At 49.3% G+C, this 26,797-nt stretch overlaps 9 protein-coding genes and 1 non-coding gene across 10 annotated transcripts; 6 read left to right on the top strand and 4 right to left on the bottom strand.

The window, feature by feature from the left end:
• Positions 1-513: 513 nt before the first annotated feature.
• Positions 514-4,585, bottom strand: I303_100207 (uncharacterized protein; the record flags this gene model as incomplete). The annotated part of the gene is made up of 13 exons (XM_065968067.1): positions 514-555; positions 639-1,333; positions 1,411-1,486; positions 1,554-2,354; positions 2,405-2,623; positions 2,683-2,969; positions 3,029-3,150; positions 3,203-3,441; positions 3,520-3,863; positions 3,914-3,996; positions 4,082-4,293; positions 4,355-4,488; positions 4,543-4,585. The coding sequence occupies 13 exons, from the start codon at positions 4,583-4,585 to the stop codon at positions 514-516; spliced, it is 3,297 nt and encodes a 1,098-aa protein (XP_065824139.1).
• Positions 4,586-5,088: 503 nt separating this feature from the next.
• Positions 5,089-6,212, top strand: I303_100206 (uncharacterized protein; the record flags this gene model as incomplete). Its single annotated transcript, XM_018403581.1, has 5 exons — positions 5,089-5,199; positions 5,278-5,455; positions 5,587-5,708; positions 5,876-6,031; positions 6,135-6,212. 5 exons carry the CDS (start codon positions 5,089-5,091, stop codon positions 6,210-6,212), a joined length of 645 nt encoding a protein of 214 aa, XP_018266235.1.
• A 2,187-nt stretch (positions 6,213-8,399) lies between these two features.
• On the top strand, positions 8,400-9,353 carry I303_100205 (uncharacterized protein; the record flags this gene model as incomplete). The annotated part of the gene is made up of 1 exon (XM_018403579.1): positions 8,400-9,353. One exon carries the CDS (start codon positions 8,400-8,402, stop codon positions 9,351-9,353), a length of 954 nt encoding a protein of 317 aa, XP_018266233.1.
• Positions 9,354-9,685: 332 nt separating this feature from the next.
• On the bottom strand, positions 9,686-11,578 carry I303_100204 (uncharacterized protein; the record flags this gene model as incomplete). Its single annotated transcript, XM_065968066.1, has 8 exons — positions 9,686-9,764; positions 9,852-10,012; positions 10,083-10,146; positions 10,213-10,394; positions 10,499-10,601; positions 10,687-11,221; positions 11,324-11,499; positions 11,565-11,578. The coding sequence occupies 8 exons, from the start codon at positions 11,576-11,578 to the stop codon at positions 9,686-9,688; spliced, it is 1,314 nt and encodes a 437-aa protein (XP_065824138.1).
• A 394-nt stretch (positions 11,579-11,972) lies between these two features.
• On the top strand, positions 11,973-14,826 carry I303_100203 (uncharacterized protein; the record flags this gene model as incomplete). The annotated part of the gene is made up of 11 exons (XM_065968065.1): positions 11,973-12,117; positions 12,208-12,313; positions 12,371-12,744; positions 12,865-12,953; positions 13,004-13,121; positions 13,174-13,309; positions 13,369-13,470; positions 13,521-13,591; positions 13,643-14,391; positions 14,441-14,488; positions 14,548-14,826. 11 exons carry the CDS (start codon positions 11,973-11,975, stop codon positions 14,824-14,826), a joined length of 2,217 nt encoding a protein of 738 aa, XP_065824137.1.
• Positions 14,827-15,347: 521 nt separating this feature from the next.
• On the bottom strand, positions 15,348-16,772 carry I303_100202 (uncharacterized protein; the record flags this gene model as incomplete). Its single annotated transcript, XM_018403576.1, has 5 exons — positions 15,348-15,407; positions 15,527-15,655; positions 15,800-16,039; positions 16,191-16,652; positions 16,716-16,772. The coding sequence occupies 5 exons, from the start codon at positions 16,770-16,772 to the stop codon at positions 15,348-15,350; spliced, it is 948 nt and encodes a 315-aa protein (XP_018266230.1).
• Positions 16,773-17,226: 454 nt separating this feature from the next.
• On the top strand, positions 17,227-18,658 carry I303_100201 (uncharacterized protein; the record flags this gene model as incomplete). Its single annotated transcript, XM_018403575.1, has 4 exons — positions 17,227-17,482; positions 17,620-17,777; positions 17,837-17,902; positions 18,050-18,658. The coding sequence occupies 4 exons, from the start codon at positions 17,227-17,229 to the stop codon at positions 18,656-18,658; spliced, it is 1,089 nt and encodes a 362-aa protein (XP_018266229.1).
• Positions 18,659-19,135: 477 nt separating this feature from the next.
• On the bottom strand, positions 19,136-21,409 carry I303_100200 (uncharacterized protein; the record flags this gene model as incomplete). The annotated part of the gene is made up of 4 exons (XM_018403574.1): positions 19,136-20,531; positions 20,609-20,685; positions 20,754-21,082; positions 21,151-21,409. The coding sequence occupies 4 exons, from the start codon at positions 21,407-21,409 to the stop codon at positions 19,136-19,138; spliced, it is 2,061 nt and encodes a 686-aa protein (XP_018266228.1).
• Positions 21,410-24,365: 2,956 nt separating this feature from the next.
• I303_100199 (uncharacterized protein) lies at positions 24,366-24,680 on the top strand (the record flags this gene model as incomplete). Its single annotated transcript, XM_018403573.1, has 1 exon — positions 24,366-24,680. One exon carries the CDS (start codon positions 24,366-24,368, stop codon positions 24,678-24,680), a length of 315 nt encoding a protein of 104 aa, XP_018266227.1.
• A 317-nt stretch (positions 24,681-24,997) lies between these two features.
• On the top strand, positions 24,998-25,112 carry I303_100198. Its single transcript, XR_001936478.2, has one exon. It is a non-coding gene; the product is annotated as a 5S ribosomal RNA (ribosomal RNA).
• The last annotated feature ends 1,685 nt before the right edge of the window (positions 25,113-26,797 follow it).

Here is a 26,797-nt window from a genome sequence, read left to right as displayed (position 1 = left end):
AGAAGCAGTAAATCTCAATCCGAGCAGATGCAAAAAAGGAAGAGTCCTGCCCGAGGCAGTTGGTGCATCCGTCGGTCGGGCCCAGAGACCAAGCGCAAAGCGGTGCGTGCGGCATGAGATCATACTTACTGTAGGGGAGTCCGCGATGACGAGTTCTCTCTCTGTCCAACGTCACTGCGTAACTCAGAACCGGCCGGGACTTACGGAAGTCCAACATCGAGGCTGAGATCAAGAAGCATGTCACCGATTTTGAAGCTTCGAGATCTCACCGAGGCTGTGCCATCTAGACGCCGAAGTCAATGGTGACTCACGCCACCACGCAGCACATTCCTACAATCGCTCGCGAGAAACGGAGAAATTAAGGTCCGCAATCAGTCAGTTCGCAGTCCTACTCCTTGAATGTTTGATACAGTGACATGACAACATAAGAGGTCTGACCATATACACAAATGCACGGTATACCTTCCATTCTCCACCACATGATCACTCATACCCATAAAATGATCCATCCACTCATCTCAACAATCGACGTTTTTTGGCTGCACCCTTGAACGCCTATTATTATATGACACGTCAGCTCGTTTCTTCACCATAAGGGACGGTCGGCCTCGATCGAGCGGGCAGGCAGTAACGCTCACAACTTCATCATCGTCATCCGCAGGAAGCAGTCTCCGTCTTTGCGAAGCTTGAGCTTGCGTGCCTTTGATACCCGCACTCGCAGAACTTTGCGTATTCACCGTTCGTCTTCTCGTCGCCGCTGAGGGCGGTTGATCGACCCCTTCTAAAGTCTTCGTACCCGTATTATTAGTCATTCTAGCTTGAGTGGACGACGATCCTTTACCACTTCGACCTCTAGTAGAATGGGTATTACTAGCATTCAATCCCCAGTCGATCCCATCTTGTTCTTGTTCTTCTTGCTCTGCTGCTTCTTCCGCCGAGTCTTCAAGCACTACAGCTTCCTTCTTACTTCTCCCTCTTCCAGCTGTGGTACTTGCACCCTTGGTCAATCTCGTAGCTCGAGTAGAGGTTGCCGCGCTCTTGACGCTTTCAGCTTCGCTGAGTACAGACTGAGCGCGAGTTCGCCTGGACTTGGTCACGATGGGCATCTGAGTGGAACTTTGACTTTGCTGAGTTTCTGGAACGACACTGTTTTGTCTCCTGCTTCTAGTCGTTGATGGTGGGTCTGGATCATCTTGAGTCACTTGAGTACCGAGTTGGCGCTTCTTCGTTCGGGGCAGCAGGGGCATATCTTCATCCTCATCCTCCATCTGGGTGGCTTTGGTCCCACCCCGACCTCCACGTGAGGGCTTGATTATTTGAGTAGGCCAGTAAGCTGCAACGAAGCGACAAACGCGGACGTTAGCATCTATCCCATTGAGTGATTCGAGGAACAGGCAGATGCCGACTCACGCTCTCCCAGTTCTGCATCTTGTACGGAGGAAGCTGCCAGAGCAAGCTGCATAGGTTCTCTTCGGACGATGTTTTTCTATTCGACATGTTAGCTGAATCGACTTCGATTGATGACAGCAATTGAAGTGGACATGCACACTGACCTTCTTGAACTTCTTGAAGTTTGGTCTCCCGTCATCCACCCTTGGCACCTCCTTCTCACCTGCCTTATCCTTTCTGAACAAATCCTTTCTGACGATTTGGATAAAATTCCCTCTCATGTCCTCGTCAAAATCATTCAGTATCGCATAATCAGGTATCGAAGCATTCCATTCGTTCGCCTTGACTACCGCGCTTTTCCCATTCGGTTTCGGTATACGCAGCTGGTTGAACTCTTTATCCAATTCATCGATTGCGGCTCTAGCTTTAGTCGATTTTTTGATCGCTTGTAAGAATGCTTCATCTTTGTCCCTAGTGGTGACCCCCGTTTGGGTTTTTGCTTGAGATTTCGATTTCATTGGAGAACGATATTCTGCTTTAGCGCCCTTTTCAACCTCTTCTAACTGTTCAGAAGGCGATCTAGTCCTTCGGCGCTGAGCAGGAGGAGGCATAGCACCATTTGGAGAAACGGCTCTTTTCGATCTTGAGCCCGATCCAGCGCCACTGACTGGCTCGTCCACGTCCATTTGCGAGTCTCGTGGAGTGCTTTGGGCCAGAGAAGCAGATTCAGAATCGCCTGATCCCCTTTGAGTGGTGCGGGGTCGCTTAGCGATTGAGGGAGCAAAAGTCCCAGTTTTCGTTTGTTCATATAATTGTCGGATATTCGCAGCTGTTTCTTCGTCCTTAATGGATTGTTCGAGATTAATGCTTGTGTCTGCTATTTCCTCAATCAGAGAAGGCTGAGCACCTCCAGCTCGACGCTTCAGTCTTGAGGGTCTGGCGGTCGCCAAAGACTGCGAGGGCATCTACACCAAGGGTCAGCTTGGTCCAGCGTTCTTTGCTGCTTTCCGCTCACCACGCTGTCTGGTACCATGGACTGTGTCTGCGTCCTCTGAGTCATAGGCGCAGCGGAAGCTTGACTGGCCACTGGCAACGAATCCGGCACTACACTTCGTTGCGAGAATAGGGGCTGTGAGTGTTGACTGTTGTCATCTTGCAGGCTCTCAAGACTTCGAGGTGGACTATCGGGTATCTGGATGAGGTCTACCGCTTTGCCTGCTCGACGGCGAAGGGGCTAGACATGGGAAATTTCAGTGTAAATTGGTTGCGCTAAAATTGGTAAAATTATCTTACCTTTTTCACAGGCACAGCTGCATCAGGTTCCGGGGATTTATCCTTCAGCAGCGGCGATGTAGCCTGCCTGGTTCTTCTTGGGAGCCCTGTTGGTCTTTTCGACGAAGAAGCTGGATTGGGGGGACGGGGTTCCGTTTCATCCGGGAAGGTGGAAGGGACGAAGTCAAGCCGAGCCGATGAGTCCATCTGGCTGCTTGCAGGTGGAACCGGAGGCTGGGAGCTCTGAGCGGGACGAGATTCAGCAGGACCAGTAGATTGGGTACTGGCCACAGAGGAAGGGACTCGGTCTGATGAAGGTCTCCATCAGTCGCATGCTAAGAGGAAGATGCCTCGAAATTGAGCTCACCCTGTCTGGGTGACAGTACTTTTTGGGGTAGATTCGCTGCCGCTGCGAGAAGATAATCCTGCACACCTCCCTTATTGACCGATCCCCAAAGAACCCCGCCATGTGCGTGGTACACACCGAGTCTAGACCGTTCCCGGTGAGCTTACCGTTGTCGAGATCGTCATCTTGGCTCACCTCTGACACGTAGCTACGATCATTGAAACGTAATCCCAGCCTTTCTTCTCGTATTCCGGTTTGACAGGCGAGAACCACACCACGATGGAGGACTGTCTGCTTTCCGTCTGATCCACATGGCTGAGCCAGCCGCTGATCCTGTCTGCAAAGTCTTGAGCACTGGTGACGGGCTTTGTGAGGATATCTATATCTTGATAGTCTGCTCCCATGGCTATGAGATATCGTTTCTCGGCGGGCGGCTGCATCAAGTGCGTGTGATCAGCTTTTACTCCATAACAGGGTATTATCAGAAAGCCTGCATTAGGAGCGGAACATACTGTTCGTGCTCTAAGACCCAGGACTTTCCACTCCTTAAACAATGTCTCCCTGCTTGGATCTGGTAACCAGGCTTGCGGATCATTTCGACTCGCGGGTAAGGCGGTATCGAAGTCGGGCCTGTACTCCTCCGATTCTTGGTCAGGTAAGGTAAATGAGTCTTGAGAATCGGCCATCTTCTTCCAACAAATCTTAAATCTGCCTATCAAGGCATGGAGGTATGAGGGAGTAACTATCCTTATACCGAAACATACTGCGTAGTTGCACTCGATATTGGATCGAAATTGGGCTGAAAGAACTATGCTTGGGCGAGCGGAAATGTCGAAAGATTGTGTCCAAGCAATACCTAGGCCAATGTCAGCGAGAAATCTCGATAATGATGGTAAAGTAGCCTACAGTATTGTGTTAGAAGCTGTTTGACTTCTGCACTCTCGTCCCTCATCTTGTCGTGCTGTATGCTGAACTCTTTCCATTCGGCACTAACGAGATATATGAGTCAGACACTTGTCGCGGCGAATGGTGACAAGGGCGGCTACATGCTGCAGACATGTCCAGTCTACTCACTTGAACCACATCCCTTCGCTGAGCTCAATGCCATGGACAGATTCCTTCTCTAGGAAACATCCTTGACTATTCTCGACCTCCGCCATCTCGTAATCCTCCCTTTCTACCGATCCATGATCCGACGAGTCTATAACGCCCAAAGTCCTGATGACACCATATGCACCAGATTTCTTCGGTTCAACTCGCCATCTCAGCGAGGGAGGCTTATTCGGCTACGCATTATCGTCATCCAAGTCAACGCTGATTCCAAATGCAAGCGATTACAGGACTGACCTGCAGTGCATCCCAATCCCCAACTACCAAAGTGCCTTCTTTCGGCCTGACCTGCCTGCTCTCGAATTTGATATCACTAGCATCGTCTCTACCGACCGCATACTCCTTTCCTTGTTGCAGGGCGAACGTGAACCCTATGCATCGAGGATCAGCTGGATATCAAGGCGTTCAAGTTTCATTTGGCGTACGGTTCTGGCCATGGACCGGTCCGATGGCTGCGATGAGCCACATGCTCTTCCTTGTTCACGATGAGATGCACTACCACTCAATACCTCGATCGAGGCTATGCGCCATGAGGAAGAGGAGAGCGATTAGATGAAGGAACGTTGTGATGTTATGCAGACAGCAATGTGATCTAGTGATCTAATCCAGTCAACTATTGTGACTTTTGGCAGTCAATTCAGGAACGACGCTTGGACCGTCTATTATCAATAATAATAACAACAGAGTTGTCGGCCATTACCGCCAAATGCACTTGAACCGTCATTCATTGCCACCTCTATCAGTTGATGATGCGGTAACGACGTTGATCATTTCAGACGTATATGCTTTGTTGCTCCTGGTCAGCCTATCCAAGCACGCCCTGTCCGCGTTCTCCACTCGCAGAGTAGAGCGCGATTCGCATTCTCTAACAAACATCTAGTCTTCCTCATATCAGATTGTCCTGCGCTTCGTCTCTTCCTGGTCGATCAACTCTAAGACACCTGGCGCAGACCAATAATCAGTGCTGAGAGATGAAATCGATAAATAGGTGGATATACGGTCCAACGCCAGAAGAGAAAGTGCGCGAATGGCAGAGGAAGCTGAAGACGCAAGAGAGGCAATTAGACAGGGAGATACGTAATGTAGGTCGTCCCGCCCTTCGCCTCATCTATCATGGTCAAAATCGTATCGAAGGTTGACAGATGCGGTTTCATTTTTAGCTGGAAGTAGCTACGTCGAAATCGAGGATAGAGCTGAAACAAGTAGCTAAGAAGAACGATGTCAAGTCCGCCAAAATACTAGCCAAGGAGATTGTCCGAGCGAACAAGCAGAGAGATAGGTTGGAGAGTAGTAAAGCCCGAGTAAGGTCGGTGGGGATGCAGCTGCAGCATCAGCTATGTGGGTGCCCTTCGACCCTCAAGACCAAATCAGCTTGAACTCCTTCCATCAATACGCTATACTCCATCGAGCGATCTCATCTGATGTAGGTAAATATGCTGACTATCCTGGTTCTCATCCCCCATCAACAGCCATGGTGAAAGTCACGGGAGCTTTCCAGAAATCAACCGAAATTATGAAGACCACGAATCAACTAGTCAAATTACCTCAGTTGAGCGCTACAATGCGAGAAATGAGTATGGAGATGATGAAAGTGAGTCGGGGTCTCATCATCTTTGCCCTACCTCTTCAAGCAGTACATCATCATCATCATCATCCTATCTGGGTATATCTTGCCCTCAATCGGCGCACATCTTAATCATTGTTACTCATGTCAAAGGGAAAGTGATGACTGACTGAATCATTTGCTTACCGTCATAGAGCGGAATAATGGAAGAAATGATGGAAGAGACACTAGACTCAGTCAACGACGATGAAGAGCTGGAGGAAGAGGCAGATGCCGAAGTGGACAAGGTGTTGTTCGAATTGACGGATGGTAAATTGGGTCAAGCTGGGAAAGTTGGAGATGCCTTGCCTGTAAGTTCGAATTCAACGATTTCCTTCCGCAAACCGCAAACCGCACATGCAAAGCCAACTCGCTGGGTTTATCATGCTGATACCGAGCTTTTAAAACTCATAGGAGAACAAAGAGGACGAAGAGGAGTCAGAAGAGGAGATGCAACGTATGCGTAGGGAGATGCAAGAGCTGCTCGGGTGACTTCCAGGCAAGGAAGAAGCTGTTGTCTTGCGCAATGTCAAGCAGTCCGGTAACTCTTGATTCCACTTCACTCGAAATCCGTCGGTCGGTCAGACCGATGTTGAAGGGTCGATCTTTCTGACAGCGAAAGAGTCTCGCAATTCATACAGCCATTGTACTGTACAGTACATATTGTATTACGTAGATATACCACTTATACACCTTTCGTGAAACACAGTGCCTATGTAACAGTATCATGACATACCATCACCGTACTGCGGCTCACAACCCATTGAATGTTTTTTCATACCATGATGACTATTCGACCGCATTCGTTCAGTACGAGATATTTCCGCCTAATCCGTTCTAGCGAGGTAGCTAGTCCACCGAGACACCGTGATCCCTTAATTCATCTTTAGCCTGACTGATCTCCCTTAACAAGCTCTCATATGCTTCTGGCGTGTCGTGGAATCGGACAAGCCCCAGACCGAGGGATGAGAGGGAGTACGATCCGAAGGAGACTAATAACCAGAACGGCAGCTGTTGATGGGGGGTGGCGTGGAGCGTTGGGCGTCGGATGGGCGAACGATTGGATTCGAGGTCGAGTATATGGAGCATTATTGAGAAACAAGGAGTCATGTAGTCGAGATGTATAAGGTTGTCAGGTGATTCGAGCCGGGGGTGGCCGTGAGTCGCAGGTAAGACAAAGCGACAAAGCGACAAAGCGACAAAGCGACAAAGCGACAAAGCGAGAAAGGGATGAAGAGGGCGTGACATGATCAGCCGAATATCATATCATTGCAGCGAGAGTAAAGCGATCTCGAGGGAATAGGAAATAATGATACTCACAACAGGCAAAATCTGATCAGCTATCTCCTGACTCAATATCGGTACCGGCAAGACATGGAACAAGGCTAGAAGGTAGAGAATGATGGATGGGATAGCGAGAGTGAGGAATTGGGTGCCCTTGGACATGTCGGTTGTGGCTTGTGGGTTGTGTTGTGCTTCGTTGATCAATGAGAATGCGTTCTGGGCTGAGCTAGGACCCCTATCCTTCTAAGATGTTGTTTGTTCCCTTTGTGCTTTGGCTGAACTATCGCCTCGTCGTTGCTTCCAATGTGATCCTATCGAGCAAAGCCCATCGAACGCAATTCTACATGACAGGATGCAGCAGTCGAAAAGGAATTCGTCATGCAGTCAGTCATGAAACCATGAAACGTGAAACGGCCAACGCGACATGACATCAAGGCTGAGTCGGCTATCGCCGCCAGACGCTGTGGACGTGCTGTGACTAAGTGGCTATCGAGTTTTATCCTTTCTAAACTCTCAAGTCATCTACTGTTCCACCTTTGAAGAAATCTTCCTGACAACTGCGTTGCCAAACGTCCGTCCTTTGAGCAACAGCGTGGTGTAAACCTATCACTTTTGCGCGATCAATCGATCAAAATTACATCATGTCTTTCTACTTTCTATGACGTTCTCCTTGCAAGGTGGCACTCCCTTCTCAAGCAAGAGCTCATCAGTAAGGTTTTACCTTTCTGCGATTTGGACGTGGAGAGCATGTAGAAGGGAAGCCTCAAGACGATGATGTGCCCCATAATCATGATTGTGATCGTAATCGTGGAGTCAGTCTTCTAAGGAAATCTTATTGATTTTTTGACACCTTACGCGTCTTTTGTGTGTCCCGAAAGTGGAAGAGAAAGGTTTAACACCAAATCCATTCATGCCATACCATACCATACCACGCCAGACCATACTGCACTCAGCTTCACCACTGGGAGCTGCATTCTGGATGTTCAGATATGTATACATCGTATATAGTGTGGGCTTTGTATCCCATAGTGAGCAACACCTCATCATTTAGCTTGTCTGAGACATTAGTTTCTCCATCCAATTGTATTGGCTGCGTTACTTCTATCATACCGTATCTAACCATCTCTCCAACTCCATCTATTCAACATATCCCACATCCCACAAGAGACCGACTTTGACAGTCGTTTGAGCAAATCAATAAAGACAATATCGATGATCATTTAGCCTGGAGCTTGATACTCCTCTCGCCACCCCTTGCTCCCTTGCTCCCTTGCTCCCTTGCTCCTAAGGGCCTTTACCATTACCACGAAGCACTGATCCAATTTGCTTTTTGCTTTCTGCTCACTCACCATCTGGCAGAAGCAAGTTCCCTGCACGTCCTACGTCCTACGTAAAATGCCAATCGAAGTTACTCCCACTCCTATCCACCCGCACTCCCTTCCTCCCGTAAACTGGCATTCCCGCCACGGATGGTTTTCTTCCCCTTCCTTCGCTTCAGGTCCTGCACGAGTCATCGACATCTTACCCAATCCCAATCCCAATCCCAATCCGCTTGTACGGCCTGATCTCGGACCCAATCATACGCCCGGGTCGATCTTACCTAACGGTCTTCGTAATCCTTGGGCGCACTATAACGGGGAGACATACCAACCAGCCTCAGAATCCATTCCGTACCTCAACGCAAATATCGCCAATGCTACCGCTGCTTCCCAGGGATCAGTCATAGCCTCACGTAGTCTCTCAGAAGGCAGAGCGGGTATGACGGGTGTGACGGGCGTAACGGGATCGGTGATTGCCCCGAGCTTCGTAGGTAGTGGTAACAGTAACAGTAACAGTAATACAGGGGGATTTAGGGACGATGATGGATGGAATAGATCGATGGGCAGGAACCATTTAGGTCATTTACCTGATTTTTCCAATGTAGGTTCGACCGGACCGACCCCGATCTCGGGATTGGGCGGGAATCTGAGTGTGAGTGGGAGTGGGAGTGGGGGCGTCAATGGGTGGATGCCGAGCTCGTATGTCAATCATGCTAGGATGACGCCGACGGTGGCGCCTGGATTGGCGGGTAGTGTAGTGATTTACCCACCTTCACCAATGGGAAAGGGGCACGGGATAGGACATCCGCACGCTCATGCTCACGCTCAAGGGTATGCTCAGCCTGGTGTAGCTTCCACTCCGGCTGCAATGGTCCATGGTCATGGTCATAGACGACGAAGAAGTAGTTTGAACGCAGGCGTGGAAGGATGCGAGGGATGTATGATCAGTGCGCGAAGAGGCAGGAAGGTCTCGTTCTCTACGGCCGAGCCGAGTCCCCTAAGAAGGGTACATGAAGTTAGAACGAGTTAGGAGTTGATCCTGCAGAGTTCAGTCAAACTCTTCTTCCCCTCCTTGGAGGATGGGGCTCAGCGTGTATCATTAAATCGTGGTTAGTTTAGATTGTTTTTGCACATTAGCGTAGCTCTTGAACCGTCCGTAGATAGGTTGTACGACTATTCTGTGTTTCATCATCTGGAGTCGCCGGCATATGCTATGACACTTGTTATCTTGTATGAGACCAGATGTCATCGAGTGATATATTGCCTAGTCGCGATGCGATTTGTCGTAGTGATGTACAGTATATGCCGAGAGTGGACTGTTCGAGTTCGAGACTGTATAATTCCAAGGTCTGCCAGTCACGCTTACGCCCTAACAGCTTTCTCCTCTCTGGCAATCTCGAATGGATCCCTTACACTTCCGGTCCTCTCCCTCCATTCCTCCCTGCGATCACCAACGAATATTTAGCGATGATCAACTTCTATTTCGCGGCTCTGCCTGATCGTCACACCGCGAAATATATGTACTCACGCGAAAGCAGATCTCAATCCATTCATCCTTAATTGCAGCCCGTCCAGCTGAGCAGCCAGCGTCAACATCGCCTGTTGGTGATTCTGTATAGTCTGGGCTATAGCTTGTGGCGAAGGTTTATGGGCTTCGCTGGTCAAAGAGACGATCGCCCGATTCAATTGCTAAATCGATTGACCATAAGCGGAAATCAGCTCTGATACCATCCCTGCTATCAGAGGAGACATTACACACCGAGATAGTCTTCTTATACCTTCCTACACGCTCTTCCATCTGATCCGCGATCCTAGCGAAGAATCTAGAATCCTCATCCACATCAGCCACAGATCTATTCACACCAATGAAACGGATGGATTACACCCACTCATGAGGGAAATCTCTATACGCTCCTAATCTGACTTGACCCATTCTACCTTCTGCAGATCTGTAAACATCCCAAATCTCCTTAACTCGTTCCACATCGCGTCCCTCGTTGATCATCTTGTCGCGCAATTGGGAGAGGGAAGTAGACAGCGATTTCAGCGTATGAGATATGGCATGGTATTCCTATATGCCATTCACATCATTAGTCATTGCTCAAACGTCGACGCCCAAGCGCTGACGCAGCCATCTTGTGGTACGCGATAGTCTTTACGGAAGGAGATACCTACCTCGTTGGCAGCCTTGACGTCCAGACTTGTCTGCCAGATTGCTCGTCCGAGTCCTTCGATGTTCATACCTGACCCTTGTGCTTTTTGAGTCTTTATGGCGGTACTAAAAAGCCATCAAGATCAGCCAAAAATTGAGTTTCATGGCAGTAGGATCTGTCAAGTATAAACAAGCGATTGCTATCACTCACTCCATCTGTTCGATGTGTTTCTGAACATTTTCAGGTAAATCCGCAAACTTCGTACTCTTATTTATCCCATTACTGTTCTGCCCATTAGCAGAAGTCTGCAAAGCGGCTTGTTGTTGTTGAGTCGGGGCCGTCTGTCCGAAGAGTGAAGAAGATGTTGGTTGTCCAGCTTGCCCAAATACCGATGACGTGCCTTGCTGTTGTGGGTTGGCCGTGTTAGTCGATCCCAATAATCCGCTTCCACTAGCTTGAGATTGTTGGTTCGTTGATCCGAATAAACCTGTTCCGGTCTGTTGGGTTTGTTGATTCGTCGTACTTCCGAATAGACTACTTCCTTGTGGCTGTTGTTGAGTTGAAGTCGAAGTTGATCCAAATAACCCTCCGCCTCCTGCAGTACTCGGCTGTTGAGTGGTAGATCCGAATAAACCGCCTCCTGTGTTGGACTGTTGCTGCTGTTGAGGTTGAGCAGAAGTAGATCCGAACAGACCACCTCCTCCTGTATTCTGCTGTGGTTGCGATTGGGATCCAAAGAGACTTCCTCCAGTAGATGGTGTCGCCGTAGCTGGCTTAGCTCCGAAACTACCAAACAACGATCCGCCAGTGCCTCCCGCTTGGGGTTGTTGATTTTGTCCTGCATTACCGAACAATCCACCCGTGGAAGCGCTTGTCCCAGCTGCGGGCTGGGCGGACGTACTTGAGTTACCAAAGGAGAAGGGCGCTGCGGCGGTATTTGGCGTAGAGCCCGGCGTTGGGTTTGTGACCGATAAAGATGGAGCAGAGGGTTGAGCGGTTGAGGAGGGCGCTCCGAATTTGAAGCTAGGAATGGCACCCATGTCAGCTTGCGTACTAGTTTCTGATGGTCACAAGAGTATCATACTCACCCTCCGAAAGACATCTTGACGATTGCTCGCGTCCTGCGTCCTGTGTGTATCCAAGGATGAGGATTGTTTAATAATATGTAGGACGGTATAATCACATCGTCAGTGATCCTGCACACACTCTTGACATGATATGCAACAAAACGGTTGGAAAGTTACGCTTGCTTGATTTCGCGTGTATTACGTAACTAATCTCGATTGCCACCTGACCTGAAATGAACGCATGTCTTCACCTCGGTCACATCGTGTCCCCACCTCGTACTGTCAATTTCACGCAATTCAACACATCTTCCTTCTGCATCTTTGGTGGATATCAACTTCTACTGTCAAAGCCTAAAGCTTCAATCGCAACAGACCGGTCAAACATACATCTATTCCCCCGCCTCTGATATATACCCCTCCAAAAATAGTATGACAGCTCAAGCAACTCGCACCAACGGGGATCTTACCTCCGCCTCGACCGAAAAGACCTCTCCTTCCAATTCCCCACCTCCCAGGGTTGTTCTATCTGGCAAGACGGGCAGGATCTTATGTGTAGCTGACATCCGTGGTGACTGTAAGTAATCTTTTCGAGATTCAAGACGAGATTTCCGTACTATAGCTGAGGAGCATTTCGGTCACAACTAACCTCCTCTCGATCGCACAGACCATGAGCTCAACCGACTTATAAAAGAGCATGAAGCCACAGCGGTAATCCACACCGGTGACTTCGGATTCATGAACGCAGACAGTGTGGACCGTATGGGTGATAGGTGAGGTAGCATCTCCGCTTCCATATCAACGAAAATATCAGCTGACGACATATGTAGGATATTGAGACACTTGATCACATATTCACCTCTGATTTCTGCCGGTACCAGAACCCAGCTTCTATCTATACCCTCGACGAAAGACACAGAGTCAGATCGCAAATCACTCGTAGAACAACTCAACAACTCATCCGTGCATTTCCCTTTGTCGCAATTCCCACATCTGCTCTCCGGAGCCATCAACTTCCCTGTTCCTGTATTCACTGTCTGGGGTCTCATCGAAGATGTCAGGGTGTTGGAGAAATTCCGAACGGGCGAATATGAAGTGAATAATTTGCATATCATCGACGAAGCCACGAGCAAAGTAGTGGATGTTGGTGGGTTGAAATTACGGCTGTTCGGTTTGGGGGGTGCTGTCACTCCGCATAAAATGTGTACGTCAGCTATTATTTGGGCGAGCGCTCGAGTCAAGCTGATGTCATGAGCAAACCACAGTCGACAATGGTATGTCCTCTGCCCGATGCTCTCCCGTAAGTCAGCTAATCAACGAGTAGGCGAGGGTTACGCTACGATCGCGGGCGGCTCGGGAACCATGTGGGCGACTGCTTTACAAATGGGAGAGCTGATAGATACTGCGCACCGAGTGAGTCAGCATAGCATCGAGCTAGGAGAGGTGTTGATCATTTCTTGCAGGTATACGACGCGTCCGAAACCCGACTCTTCATATCCTCAGCACCCAGTCGAAATGGTCTCATATCGTTGATCGCCAACGCGTTGAAGGCGGATCTGACTATCTCTGGAGGTTTACATTGTGAGTCGATACTCTGCGAGAGTGTGACAGAACCAAGCTAAGAGGCCATTAGTCCGATATCCTGTATCCTTCAACGAGTTCTCCGTGCACGAGAGGTATGACCACTATCAACAAAAGCTCTCTTCCGCCTCCAGCCATTTCCAGGAGGTCTACGATGCGGTCAGAGATCGAGTGGATAGCAGCATGAAGTGGGTTGTTCTTCTCTGTCTACAGTGATGTGACTATGCTGAGGTCCAATGACCCGTAGCGAGCAGCAACAAGTTCTGCTGAAGAAGATCGCTGGTGCGGTCTCTATTATCCCCAAGGAGACTGATCAGACATGGACGAACACCTGGAACTGGATCTTGTCGTAAGTCATCTATGGTCTTCTAAGGAGCGTTTAGCTGATACGCTGTGCAGCGACGCCTCATGTGGACATATGGTGCTCTCCGTGACCGATAGTAGGGTGTCCGCGGAGACGAAAACAGCGGGTGAGTCGTTCTGACCAAGAAACTGCACGCCACCGCTGACCCACCGCGCAGGCCTCAACTTCGCTCATCGAACCGGACAAGGACCTTCATTACCCTCAGCCCCTGTCCCGGCTACGCCTGCTGCGCCTGTTCGAGGATCGGAAGCACCAAAGACTGTTGCTCCTACCCGTGCACCTCTCGGTCCAGGCAGTGCACCTGCAAAACCTGGTCAATCATCAACCGTCCCTCCCACTGGAGCCAACTCGTTCAAGAATGGGCTGAACCGAAACAACTCTGGCAGACCTCTGGCACCAAATGCTACCACCGCTTCGCCTGCACCCGTGGCTCAGACATCGACTTCGACCACCAGCGCTAATCCTTCTATCCCGGTAAAACCTCCCACTCAGCCTCGTGGCGGTCCAAGAGGTGGCCCAGGTGCCGCCGGATCAGCTTTCCAAGCTGTTACCGTGGTAAAAGACAAGATCGTCGATGCTGTCAAGCCTAGCGCCAAGACACCTCCTGCCGGACCTGCTAAGCCTCCTGCCAACGCTACTACTTCCAAACCCCCGGCCACTGCTACGACTGCGAAGGATGAGACTAAGAAACCGGCTGCGACCAATGGCGCGGTCACAAATGTTGATGGAAACGGGTCGAGCGAAGCTGGAAACACTTCGAACGAGTCGAAAGAGAGCGCCAAGCCAGCTCACAGTCGTGAAGGCTCGGGCGAGGTTCGAAAGAAGCATTCGTTATACCTCAAGGGATTGCCCGTGCCTACTGCCGAGGAGGAGATCAAGAGTCTGTTCAAGGATCAAGCTGACAAGGTGAGCTGAACCAAGCTTCCGATCGAAGTCAGCTGACGCGTGCCCATAGATCGTGCAAGTCAAGATCATCCAAGATAAATTTGCGAACAAGCAGAAGGTGAGTGACCAGGATCGGTTTTGAGTGTGTTAGAATTGGTATTAACGCATCGCGTGCAGGACTTCGGTTATGTCGATTTCAATACTGAGGAAGAAATGAATGCCGCGCTGAAAGTGGCTGAGGGCGCCAAGATCAAAGAGTCAGATATCTCTATTAGTGTTTCAAACCCTCCTTCCAGATTCGGGGAGAGCAATTTCCGAGGAGGCAGAGGTGGACGAGGGGGATCGACCTTCCGAGGTGGCCGTGGCAGAGGTTTTGGATCGATCAGTGGGGGTCTGGGAAGGAAGGATAGCGGGGATGTCAAGGCGTCGGGTGGTGGAGCGGAGAAGAAGGAGTAGGCGCGGTTCTTGAGTCATAGTTGAGGAGGCGCAAAAGGAGATGATTAGAGGGTTGCGAGAGAACGGCGAGTGAAGTACGAGCATTGAGGAGAAAACAAGCAGCAGAGGGAATTGGAAAGAATTAGAGGGAAGCGAAAGAAGAATAGAAAATACAACTTAAAAAGCTGAATGACCCAAGTATCCAATCCACCTTGGTTTGAGGGGCAACGAGGCGGATCAAACTTTATTTGCCTCTTGACGGTCCGTTCTTGCATCATAGATCGTTGAAATGGTGATTCTGAATGATGGAGCCATCTCCAGCATGTGTATAGATTAGCAGTGACGACCATATAACTTATATGCATTATACATCGAAAATATGAAGCGATTGCCGTTATCCAAATTCTCTGAAGCAACGAGCATGCTACGTGTTTGATCATACACCTGCACCTCCTTTCCGTCTTCCTTTGACAGCCTACTTCGACTACCTAATTCCTCGCCCCTTCGCTCGCAAGATGGACGGACGGAGCCATCTCATTGATCTATGCCTTCTTGCGAAGATAGACGATATCGGTATCGTAAGCGTATTTGAATACGCCGTTCTGCCATCGACCAAACGAATATCAGCGAACTGTACGAGCGGATATCGTGTGTGTCGCTATTTCTGACAAGCCATCTAACTCCGAATTGTCTTTCTCCTTCCCAGATAGATCTGACTTACCGCTTTATCGACCCATTCTAGCGGAGCAGATCTGATAATCCCTCTTAAATTACCTTCCAGCTCACCCCGATCTGAGGCTGAGAGATGCGCTGAGGTAAGGTACGATTTCGAGAACAGCCTATCGACGAGCTACAGCAATCACGATCAGCTGGGCATGATACTTCGACTCAAGTCAAACCGAGCGTAGTTCACAATGATTTTGTGGTAGTTTGATGTACTATAATGAGGATGAATCTGAGATCTGCAATATAAAAATCCGAACTTCGCACCCACCTGATCCTCTGTAATCCCTTTACTCCACCTCGTCTTCCATTCAACCTTCTCCTGGAACAACTCTTTATACGCCTTCGTATCGTACATGGCCTTCCACCACCCTTTGTAATACTGCGGACTCCCTTTATCGAACTTCTGATACGCCTCACGTATCTCCGCTTGCCAGGTCGGGTCGAACGCCTCGAGGTTCCATATGAGGATCAAGGGGGCGCCTGGTTTTAGATACGATGCGATTTCTGTCTGTTTGGAGGTAAGTGAAAGTGAAAATGAAATCAAGTTCGGGTAATTGGGATATCAGCTACGATCAGACAGTGTGATGGCATGGATGCAATGAGATTCATCCCAGGTTCAGTCATGGAGGATAAGAGGAATGGTCTGGACTCGGACCCACCAAAGCCGCCTCGTGATCGGGACACCAATGCCATGCCTGAGCAATGATCACCGCGTCCGCCTCTCCCTTGTTCACACCGTATTCCTGGGCAGCTTGGAAATTGTCGAAACTACCTGGAACCGTTTGGATGGTTTTGCCATCCGTTGAAGGGGGCGGTAATTTCGATAAGAGGGATCTGTTCCATTGATTCCTCATCCCTTCCGACGGCTCAATGGAGATCAACGTGTCGATAGGGAATTGGGGGTAATTTGAGAAGCTATCATCACCCGCCTCTTCCTGGTCAGGTGTTGGGACTGGACCTCCAGAAGAAGTCGTTGGTGGAGCGATAAGTAACCTCGAGAATATACCGGTTCCACTTCCAGGTTCTAAGATCTTCCATCCATCCTCCGAAGAAGATTCAGATATTATATCGTGGATCTTCTGTAGAGCATCGGAGGGATAAGAAGGCCTGGCTCTATCATACTGTCCATAATTCCAGTTTTAATTGTCGTGTACTGGCGAGGCAAAAATTGTTGGTTGACTTACCAAATCATTCGTGCCTTCTCCGAAACCCGACACGGCAACTTCGTGAACCGTCGACATGACTTGCTTCTTATACACAGTAGGTTCCGTACAAGCAATCATACACAATGCAAGGCGAGGCGGGGCAGAGTCCGAGCTCAGATTAGTGCGTTTATAATATTCACAGCATCATGCGCTTGATGCGGTCGCTGATCACGTCGAGTCCAGCGCGCGACGGGTAAGGGTACTCGGACGATATGGGCTCAAGTTGACGTGCTCGAAAATAGCAACAGCAGCAGGAATGGGAATGGTGGCAGCTTATGCTAATCCGTTAAATTACGTCACTGATGGTTGCTTGTTTCAACGTTTCAACAGCAACAGCATTCTGATTCCGTTGATGGCACTTACTGATGGCGTCTCATCGAGCTTTATATATATTGTGTCCTTCAGGTCTAGCGAGAAGTATCCTCAAGACCATTCTCATTCTTACAGTCTCACTGACTAGACGATCAGACTCATAGTATTCCTGCTCATCATGTCAAACGATCCCATCAAGGACTTCATCAAGGGTCTGAAGGAGAAGACTACCGGACGACGTCCTACCGCTCAAGAAATCACCGACCGGAACAAAGAGAGAGATGAGCGCTTCGCTCGACTCTCAGCGAAAATCCCTCGAATCAGTCCCGGAAAATTGCGTTTCTTCTTCGCCAAGGTACGTGAATTCGACGATTTCGTTCAACGCGAACACGCAGAATTTCTCGAAGTTTCGGCTACTCCTGAACATGCACCACGTAAGTCTATTAGTCCAGCCTGTTCCCAGCTCCCGACGCTTTCCAACCAGACTCCCCTTGCGGGCTTGCCACTCGATCGGACAAGCTTTACGAATGCTTAAGTATAGTGGTCCACTGACGCTTTTATACTTGATCAGGACTTCTCAAATTGTGGCTCTCGGACGTGGCGGCCAAGCTCGAAGACGACGCCACTTCGGAATCGGATGAAGACGAAGACGAAGACGAAAATTCGTCATCGTCAGATCTCTCGTCAGTTTCCATTCTGCACAGATATCGCTACGAGGCCCAACGAATGGTACGTCTCGTCAGCTCAGCCGTATCACCATACTTCACGCTGATCCTCGAGCATGCCAGACCTTCTACATGTATCCCAAACCTACCGAGAAAGAGAGGGCCGGCTACGCTGACGAGATCGGACAAGTAAGTTGTCCTTTTTCTTTCTTCTCATCTACATACAAGCCACAAGTCGCACGACATAGAACCCAATACAGTACACACCTTGCCCGCATCGAGCACCAAGCGGAAACTACATCCGATGCAAGGTGAAGTCGCTGATAGAAAACTTAGCACGTGAAACAACTCATCGCCGATCAAGCACGAAAGGCTGCTCAAGCTCAAGAGGCTAGTCGCGTGATGCCCGTATGGTTCCCCTACGTCAAGCCGTCATTCACGGTGACCGACGATAAACAGGGTAAAGAAATGCTCAAGATCCTGGAGCAATTGAATATAGTTGGCCATCCGGACTTCACCCTCACCGAGTTGCTTCCTGGCGAAAAAATCTTACCTCCTCCAGAACGATGCCAGCCGGGCGCAGAAAGGTTTCTGTCCGAGAAACTCCAGGAGCTTCGCCCCCAGATCCCAGACGGACTCCTGAGAGAAGACGGTCAATTCGATCTTGATCCGAAAAGAATAGATGCTATCTTCCAGGGATTTGATAAGTTCTTGGGTGATGATGAGACCAAAAAGCTGTACGAGCAGATCATGAGGGATTTGATGGCGGGAGGGCCAAAGGGCGACGAAGACAAAGATGGAAAGAGAGACGGGGGAGGGGACGAAGATGAGATGGAAGTAGGATCTAAGGGACAAGCTAGAGACGGGGAGCAGGGCGAAATCGAAGACGATTACGAGGACGGAGTGGCGGAAGAAGAGCGAAGAGCCAAACGAAGACGAGTCTGACGAGATGTCGGAGTCAAAGATAAAAACGGTTCTACAAGAACACAGTTTGATATAGTACTGCGTCGGCTTCCACCTATCAATAGAGTGTACGTATGATGTCTATAATCATCCATGCAATTCCATGCTATGTACTTGACGGTCCACCTTATGCAGCATGGGCGGTACGGCAGCGTACCGTCTGTCTCGAGAGAAGCAAGTCAAATGCATCATCGCATGAACAACAAGCTCGTATAATAAAATGCTATATTAATGATGATCGTTCCGGGTCATGAATCCTATATACAGGTTAGGTGAAGATACTGTACCTTTTTGAGAGCGTTGATGCTCGTGAGAATGGGTCGGGTATTTTGACTGTTATTATACACAACATGTTATGGTATGGTTCGGTGTGGCAGACCAATTCTCAAGGGGCGGTGTGTGTGAAGGTATTGTCCATGATGGCTCCTACTTCTACTATCACTACTCAATCGATGTTTACTATATCAAGAGAGCAGAGAGCAAAATCGCCACCCCACCAATAAGAGTCAGACCAGCTGAAAGTGTAGTGGTGGCGCCAGATTTAGCGGCGGCGTTTTGCGTCGATGATTCAGTTGTAGAATCAGACGAGTTCGAAGAAGACGACGACGAAGAAGAGGAGGAGGATTCAGCATCGGCAGCTTGCTTCGATGGGGAGACTGTTGAAGAAGCGGGTAAGACGGAAGCTTGGAGTATAGGTTGTTTCTCGATCTGACCCGAGCCAATCATGATCATCTTTCCTTGTGAAGCTACGCCGTCAACTGTGAGGAAGATCATAGCGGGCCCGGGTTGGAATATGTTCGCGTTCGGGGGCATCTGGCTGACGTGCAGAGTCACTTCTCCAGAATCGCTGTTCTTGGTGTAAGACGTTTCCAATTCGAGGTATCTTTGACCGAAGTTGATTGCGTGGGTGGAGAACCCGGTTCGGATGACTACTACTTTAGCCTTGGATGGGTCTGAGGAAGAGTCGGATGGGGTGTAGGTCAAATTCCAAGCTTGTCCACCGTAGGTGAGGGTGGTTGGGAAATCGGAGGTGGGAGCTGGTCGAGCTTGGTTGTACCATAATGGGTACCATTGTTCGACCTCATATGATGTTCCCCATTGTTCGAATGTGACATCCTTGTTAGGGTTAGAGCCGGATACCAGGACGGATGAATCGGGCAATAAGATGGCGGTAGAGTGGTACATTCTCTCTTGAACTGACTCTCCGAGTCCCTCTCTTGACCATCTCTTACCTCTTGCGGCACTAGGATCGTAGATGGCGGGTTGGTACAGGGGTTGTTGACCGTAAGATTGTCCGATAGAATACTTCTCATCACCGTAACCGGCAGTTCCCATGTTGACACCGTTACCCATCCAGAGAGTTCCATCAGGAAGCCAGATGAAGTTACCCATACTTCGTCCCTCCGGCATTGAGTCGTCGTCCTCGTACTGCGGATTGGCATCTTCGGGTGAGATTCGTACACAACTGTCGTCGGCAGGGATGGCGGTGACGTTGAAGCCTGCTCCACCGTCAGAAGATTTGTTGAAAGGTGCGTTCGATCCGCCGCAGAAGAGAAGGGAGACGGTGTAATTATTGGCGGGTGTCAAAGGGAGCATTGCAGTAGCGGCGGAGGCTGGGTAGACTCGGACGGCGTAAGGCATGTCAGGAAGGGGGATCTCCTTTCTGGCATCCATATCGTACAAGATGGTCTTGTAGGCAGCTTGCATAAAGAGTTTACCGCCTGGTAAGAGGTAGGTGAGGGGGAAGAGGTTGACGGGGACAGTGTATTCAAGGAAATCCATGTGGATACCGCCTGAGGATTGTTTGGGCCAGTATTCGTAGGTAGGGTTGTTTTGTACGGTTGTCGAGACGTATCTATCGGCAGGATTAAGGATATCAGCACAAGCCCTCTTTCGAAGAGATTAAGCCCTGAAAAGGGATCCTTTGCTCACCCTCCATTGTTATCACCACCAAGGACGATGAGCGATCCATCACCGAGTATCTCGACGGATGGGTACCACCGTTTTCCCTAAAGTATTTTTATGCATCAGTATGCGTCTCAACGATATGGAACCTCGGAGCAACGAAGTCACTCACAGACATGGTCAAAGCGTCACCGCCTTCTTGCCAGACACAGCTTCCATCGTCACAAGGGTTTAACAGCCTGATAGCAGCACCACCATCTGTGTTCAAGTATGGGTTTGCGTTACCTGCGTCTTTGGTGGCTACCCCTTGATATGTCACGGGCTGGTTTCCGCCGAAGACGACCCAAGATCCATTGGCGACAGGTAACCCGGCGGCGCAGAAGGTGTTGGAAGAGACTTGCATCGCTGTAGCTTGGTTGGAAGAGAGATCATATGTCGTTCCCCATGCCGGGTGGGTCAGGCCATCGGAATTGGTGACGAGCATGGAGTTGTTTTCAGCCTCTAAGCAATCGGATATAAATGTCAGTCTTGACAGAGTTGCGGTCGATGGCAAGGGGAAGGAAGCTTACTATCGAGGATATACACCGTCTTCTCGGTACCCAAGAACATCATCTGCGCTGATACACCGGAATCCCCCACGATCTTGAATCCACCCGGCACGGCTCCAGCATCTCTTTCACCTAACACATGTCTACGCTGGGACAAGTCTCGATGACGGGCTTGTCGATCTATTTGAGGAAGATGGGACGCGGCCGAGGTGGAAGCTATCGAGGAGGCAAGTAAGAGTGAAACGAACGTCTTCTTCGAATTCGAAGTTTGGTTGATCATATTGATTGGATTGATTGATTTCTCTATTTCTAGCTAAAGAGAGAGAAAGGGGAGGAAATAAAGCTGTTGGGTGGATCTTAAAAAGAGCGTAAAGGTGTTGATTTGGTGGTATTTGTCGAAAGAGATGTAACAGAGGTTGGTAGTAGAGGGTTGTTGTAAAGGAGTGTCGAGTGTATCGAATGTTGTCAGCGTGAACCCGTATCGATCCGACCCGAACACTTGTATATAGAGGAGTGTGGATCTCAAAGTGAATTGAGGATGTGCGGTTGGTTGGTCGTCAAGTGTCGAGGCTATGCAAAGTAGGATGAAGCGAATGGGATCAAGCCTGGTCTATGATAGGACTATGAGCCTTGATGTGAATACGATGCGACGATGCGACAATGCGAGGAGGTCCGAGTGTCTGAAAGGATTATGGTCGAATTGCAGTTGTTTATGGGTGTGTTGTGCTTGTTCTTCGGTTGAGACTCAGGAGGTAGGCACCAGGAAGATTGATTGGATTGTCTCGTTTCAGGGTTGTTGATGTGTTGATTTATCGAAATGTTTCGTCAGTTGGGTCGGATCTCGTTATTGAGGTTGTCGTTGGTCTGTGTCCGTGTATCTCCTCGATGCTATTTTCTACCTACTCGATACATGCAGACGCATCGATGAACGATGAGTAGGTTGATGCAAGTGTGTGACTGCATCGACAAAGGGATGCATACCATCATGTAACGCAACCCAGTGCTCAGTGATCCTATTGTCGGCTGGTCAAAGCGGTATGAACTGAAACGCGTCCAATACTTTGGCTTTTGGCCCAGATTGTTATGTCTTCACCGTACAAAATATAACAAAAAGCCAGTCGCGAGTAAACACAAGGGTAAGGGTACCTTACTCCATATTCAGGGTTCATCAGCATTTTAACGCTCAGATCCCATTGAATTGTTGATAAACCTGAGCTATTTCAAACGACGATCTTTGCGTTCCACGGTTACCCCAACCTCGGTTTCATCCATTGTGCAAAAGTCACTTTCACAAACATCAGCAAGAATAGCACCAGCAGCCGGCTCCGACTGTCGAGATGATCCGATGCAGCCTATACAGCCTCTCAAGCCTGTTGTTCACATGTCACCGTTTCTTACGTATACATGCAATTACTCCGAGCGGTTTCGCCGTTCATGCGTTCATTCATAGTGTCGAAAAACGCTTTGAAGCGATGATTTCGTTTCGTATATACGTATATACTCGTGCATGGGCCGAAGTTCGGAGATTACATTTGTACTGCTGGTCTCTGCCAGTGTTAAGTTTCTGCAAATGTAGAATGAACAAGATATGATATCTCTCACACCCTTCTTTTGTTGACTGACGAATAGGTACGGATCCCTTGTGCGAGGCCCAAGTCCGCGATCGTTCAAACGCGCAAACGCTTGTCAACGGATCTCGGAAGACTGTTTCATGCGCTCATCTATAATAATCGTCATAGATCACAGCAGATATCTTGAAGTTCGTTCGACTCGACTGCATCATGACTCCGCATGTAATGAAACAGCCACCCATTTTGGAGACTGCTAATACCCAGCTGTCTAACCGTTCAGCCATCGCGTGTCAGTGTTCGTAGAAGAAACCGGAAGTGCAGTCAGACTATCACTATAGTACGGATCCGACCAGTAACCCAGTATTACTTGAGTCATCATCGACATGTCACACCCTCGTATGACCGTTTATACGCACGACGGCTCCTTTAGGCCGACTCCCACCGCTAGGTCATCGCCTTTTGCAAACCACTTTGAGCGGAGATATCATGATCTTTGGATGGAGAGGAACTCGGGACGAGTCTCACATGGTCAGCTAGCTACAGTTGACCAACAATTGAACACTCCGGATCCGGAGATGACTATCATCGGCTCTGTCCATCTATTTTATCATCAGTCGACGAACCCCCCAGATCCTTTTAATGATGTAGTGGAAATGACTCAAGATGGACGATTGCTTCAAAGTCGCCTCACCGAGATTGCTCAGTGTCTCGCTCAGACATCATCTCAGGCTGGAGGAACGTGATGAGAGGCTGCCCGTACGATACGTGCCGCCAGGAACTACTTGAAGGCAATACGCTCGCTGCTGCCTACTCAGTTGCGTGTTAGGAATGGGAATAGTCTAGGTATGACACTGTCACGGGGTTATATTGGTTTGGCTAATAAGGTCTATCTTCTACGAACTTGATGCATAAGATCTATAAGGCAACTAGCAGCATAGATCAAAGCCACACCAATAGTAGTACTAAGTAACAACAAATCGAGATCGACAAATGAGTCCTTTTGGGAACAAGGACCACCTTGCTTATATATGTGAGAATTTGTGCGAACTTCGCCAAACCTTGGAACGACATGACTTAGCTCGGATAATCACTGTCTTACTTCTATCTTGGTTCCCGCCTGCCCATTTGGTGCTCAACGCCTCCTTTCCATATCCGTCTTCGACAACTACGCCAAAGTGTCTCACACTTTGTACTCATTCCTCGTACCTCCGTCTATTCCGGAATAGATCCCTGACAGACACATCAGGAGCAGCTTTTGAGTAGTATTTCCATTGTTGCATTGAATGCAATTCGATGGACACCTTGCCCTCTTTTTCCGTCCAGTGTTCATGCAGCGCCACACTTCTCCGCACCGCCCGCCAAGACGTCCATTGAGCAAGAGATGTGCGCGTCAACTTGCGGGAACTAAGTATCAATGGAGGTCGGAAGCAGCGTCGGCACCTGAGCGGGGTCCGTATGGTTCGTGACCGTCTGTTCCGCACTCGACTCTCCTGATCTGAGTCGAGTCTGTGTCACCGGATGCTACTGTGACTGCGTTGGGATACAGTATAAATACCGTCTCGAGGTTCTGGCTGATCGTCACAACTCTTTGCAGACCATACTCATACCTTGACCACATCCGTATTCCAGTCATAAGCGAAAACCAAATATCTGCACATCGTCACCATGTCAACTGCCGGTCAAACAACTTTCACGCATGACGTGACATGCCAGCCCACAGGTACCGCTCGTAACAATGCCCTCGCTCGATCCTACGAGCGGTTCCTTCATAATCTCCACGAAGACAGAGTGACAGGAAGGAATTTATGGCCCATCTGGCGGGTAGCTCGCAATGGTTTTCAAGATCCGAATAATACTACCTACCCCGTCTTCGAACTTTACCACTACTTCGATCATTACTCCCGTCAATGGACTTTGAGTGCAGATGGCTGTGTACTTAAGAACAAACTTGATGCCGTTGAGTTTTACCTGGAGGAGTGATCGCCGTAAATCAGAACATGGAAAGCTGTACGGGCATAGGCTTAGGTGACACTGAGCGATCGGCAGAGTCGATGTGATAACAAGTGCATGCAGTACATTTGTCAGTCTCGCAGCAATTCGCTGTCACAGCATGCATGTTATCTCCTGAGGAATTGATGCTCGATGACTTATACGCTCAACAGCAATGACGGCAAACACCACAGCTCAATCATTGAGCATGGGGGAGCAGACGGGACCCGGTGCTTCGTCAAGAACGTCCCGTTTCGCGAAGAGTGCAGTCAGTATATAACTTAACACACATGGGCAAATATCTCATCTACGGCCATAGAATCCAGAAAGCACCGGGTCCCGTCTGCTCCCCGCAGTTAAGTTGGATATCGCTCGGTTAGTACCAAGGTGGGGGACCACTTGGGAATCCCGGGTGCTGTAGTTTTTGCTTTTTGTCAACGTAGGTAGATAGATTTATCGAAAGCATTCATCGTTGAGATCGTCTTTGACAGTTCGAACGTTATCATGTTTTGAGATTGGTCCGAAATGTCGAGTGAAGCTAAAGGCACCACCGCACACACGAATCAAGGTACGATCATGCTTTAGTCTTCAACCACATTTCAGGCAGGGGTCAATGCACTATCTGAAACGCGCGTACCAAATCTTATTCTCCGGGAATGATTGTGGCACAGACAAGTGGCACTCTGGGAGTTGAGCAGAACTCGATCGTCCCGAGGCGTTTTTTACGATAACACCAACATATACAATATGCTCACCCTATGCATGCCTTCGCTATCAGAGCGATTGCCTGCAGCCTCTAGGCTTATGATGCCCTCCGATATTTCCGGCGTCTGCCCGTCACGACACCGAGCAAGTGAAAAGCCATTCCTTCTACGTTTTCCGGACAAAAAGACCATTTTGTCGCGTCGTTCCGTATGTTTGAAGTTGGCAGACATAAGGAAAGGGTCAAAAAGAGGCAAAAACAAGTGCCCCGACCCAGAATCGAACTGGGGGCTAAGGATGTACCCGTTAATCAGGCTCATAATCTTGAATAATCGTATATGAGACCTTCGCTTTAACCGACTAAGCGATCAGGGCGGTGCTTGTTTTGCTTTGGTTTCATACGTTTATGAAGTTGTACAGACGCTGTATTGTCGTTGAGCAGCTTGTTGAAGCTTGTGGACTGGAAAAAAATCGGTTTGAAAGGCTTTCCGTGGAGTGCCACAAAGGAAACGCGGATGAACTCTGGCGCGCGTCGTCTTTTAGAAGCTGCCACAATAGTGTCTTACACGAGTTCCAGGTGAGTGTATGACTTCGATACCTGCGTTTTGTGAGGCGAGGGTCAGGGGGAAGCGGAGATGCGGAGGCCTGACTCCGTTGTGCCACTCCTGCGAGTGTCACTCTTCCTGCTATATGGTGTGGCTGGGTTCTGATAGCCTTTTAAGGTATGGCTCGTGCATCCGTCACATCTTGTATGTTTTCCGGAGCAGTGTCTGCCGTTGGGCAGTTCATTCGTGCGAACGCTGCTGGGTTGCCCAGGCAGTAGGCGGAGTACGTGAGAAGCACAGCAATCCGGGGGTTGCTCTTATAGCTCATGTCGCTAACAATGTGCGATCTCGAAGATGACGCTTTCCTCAGAGTCCGGCAACTGAATTGACCTCGTGTGAGTTACGGAGCCCTTCAGCACGTTGAGGACCATCTCGTGGTCAGGCGAAATCATTAGAGAGGAACAAGCACGTACAAGGTGTAGAGAGCGATATTTGTGTGTGTGTGTGTGTGTGTGTGTGTGTGTGTGTGTGTGTGTGTGTGTGTGTGTGTGTGTGTGTGTGTGTGTGTGTGTGTGTGTGTGTGTGTGTGTGTGTGTGTGTGTGTGTGTGTGTGTGTGTGTGTGCTTTCAAATGTGACAGTAGAGAGCGATACTTGTGTGTGTATGTAAGCTTTCAAATGTGACAGTCGGCGATAGGGTAGCGCCATAGTTAAATGCCAGCAGTATACCTTCAACGAGAGACATAACGAGGGGAACGGAGGGACAAAGCAGGGCGGTGAGCGGGTGAGAGAGCGCGAAGAGGAGCGAGAGGGTGAGAGGGTGAGAGGGTGAGAGGGCGAGAGGGCGAGAGAGTGAGAGGGTG

The sequence above is a fragment of the Kwoniella dejecticola genome, chromosome 1 (genome assembly GCF_000512565.2).
Source record: "Kwoniella dejecticola CBS 10117 chromosome 1, complete sequence".
NCBI lineage: Eukaryota > Fungi > Basidiomycota > Tremellomycetes > Tremellales > Cryptococcaceae > Kwoniella > Kwoniella dejecticola.
Note: the sequence above shows the minus strand (reverse complement) of the source record. Positions and strands in the feature narration are given on the sequence as shown.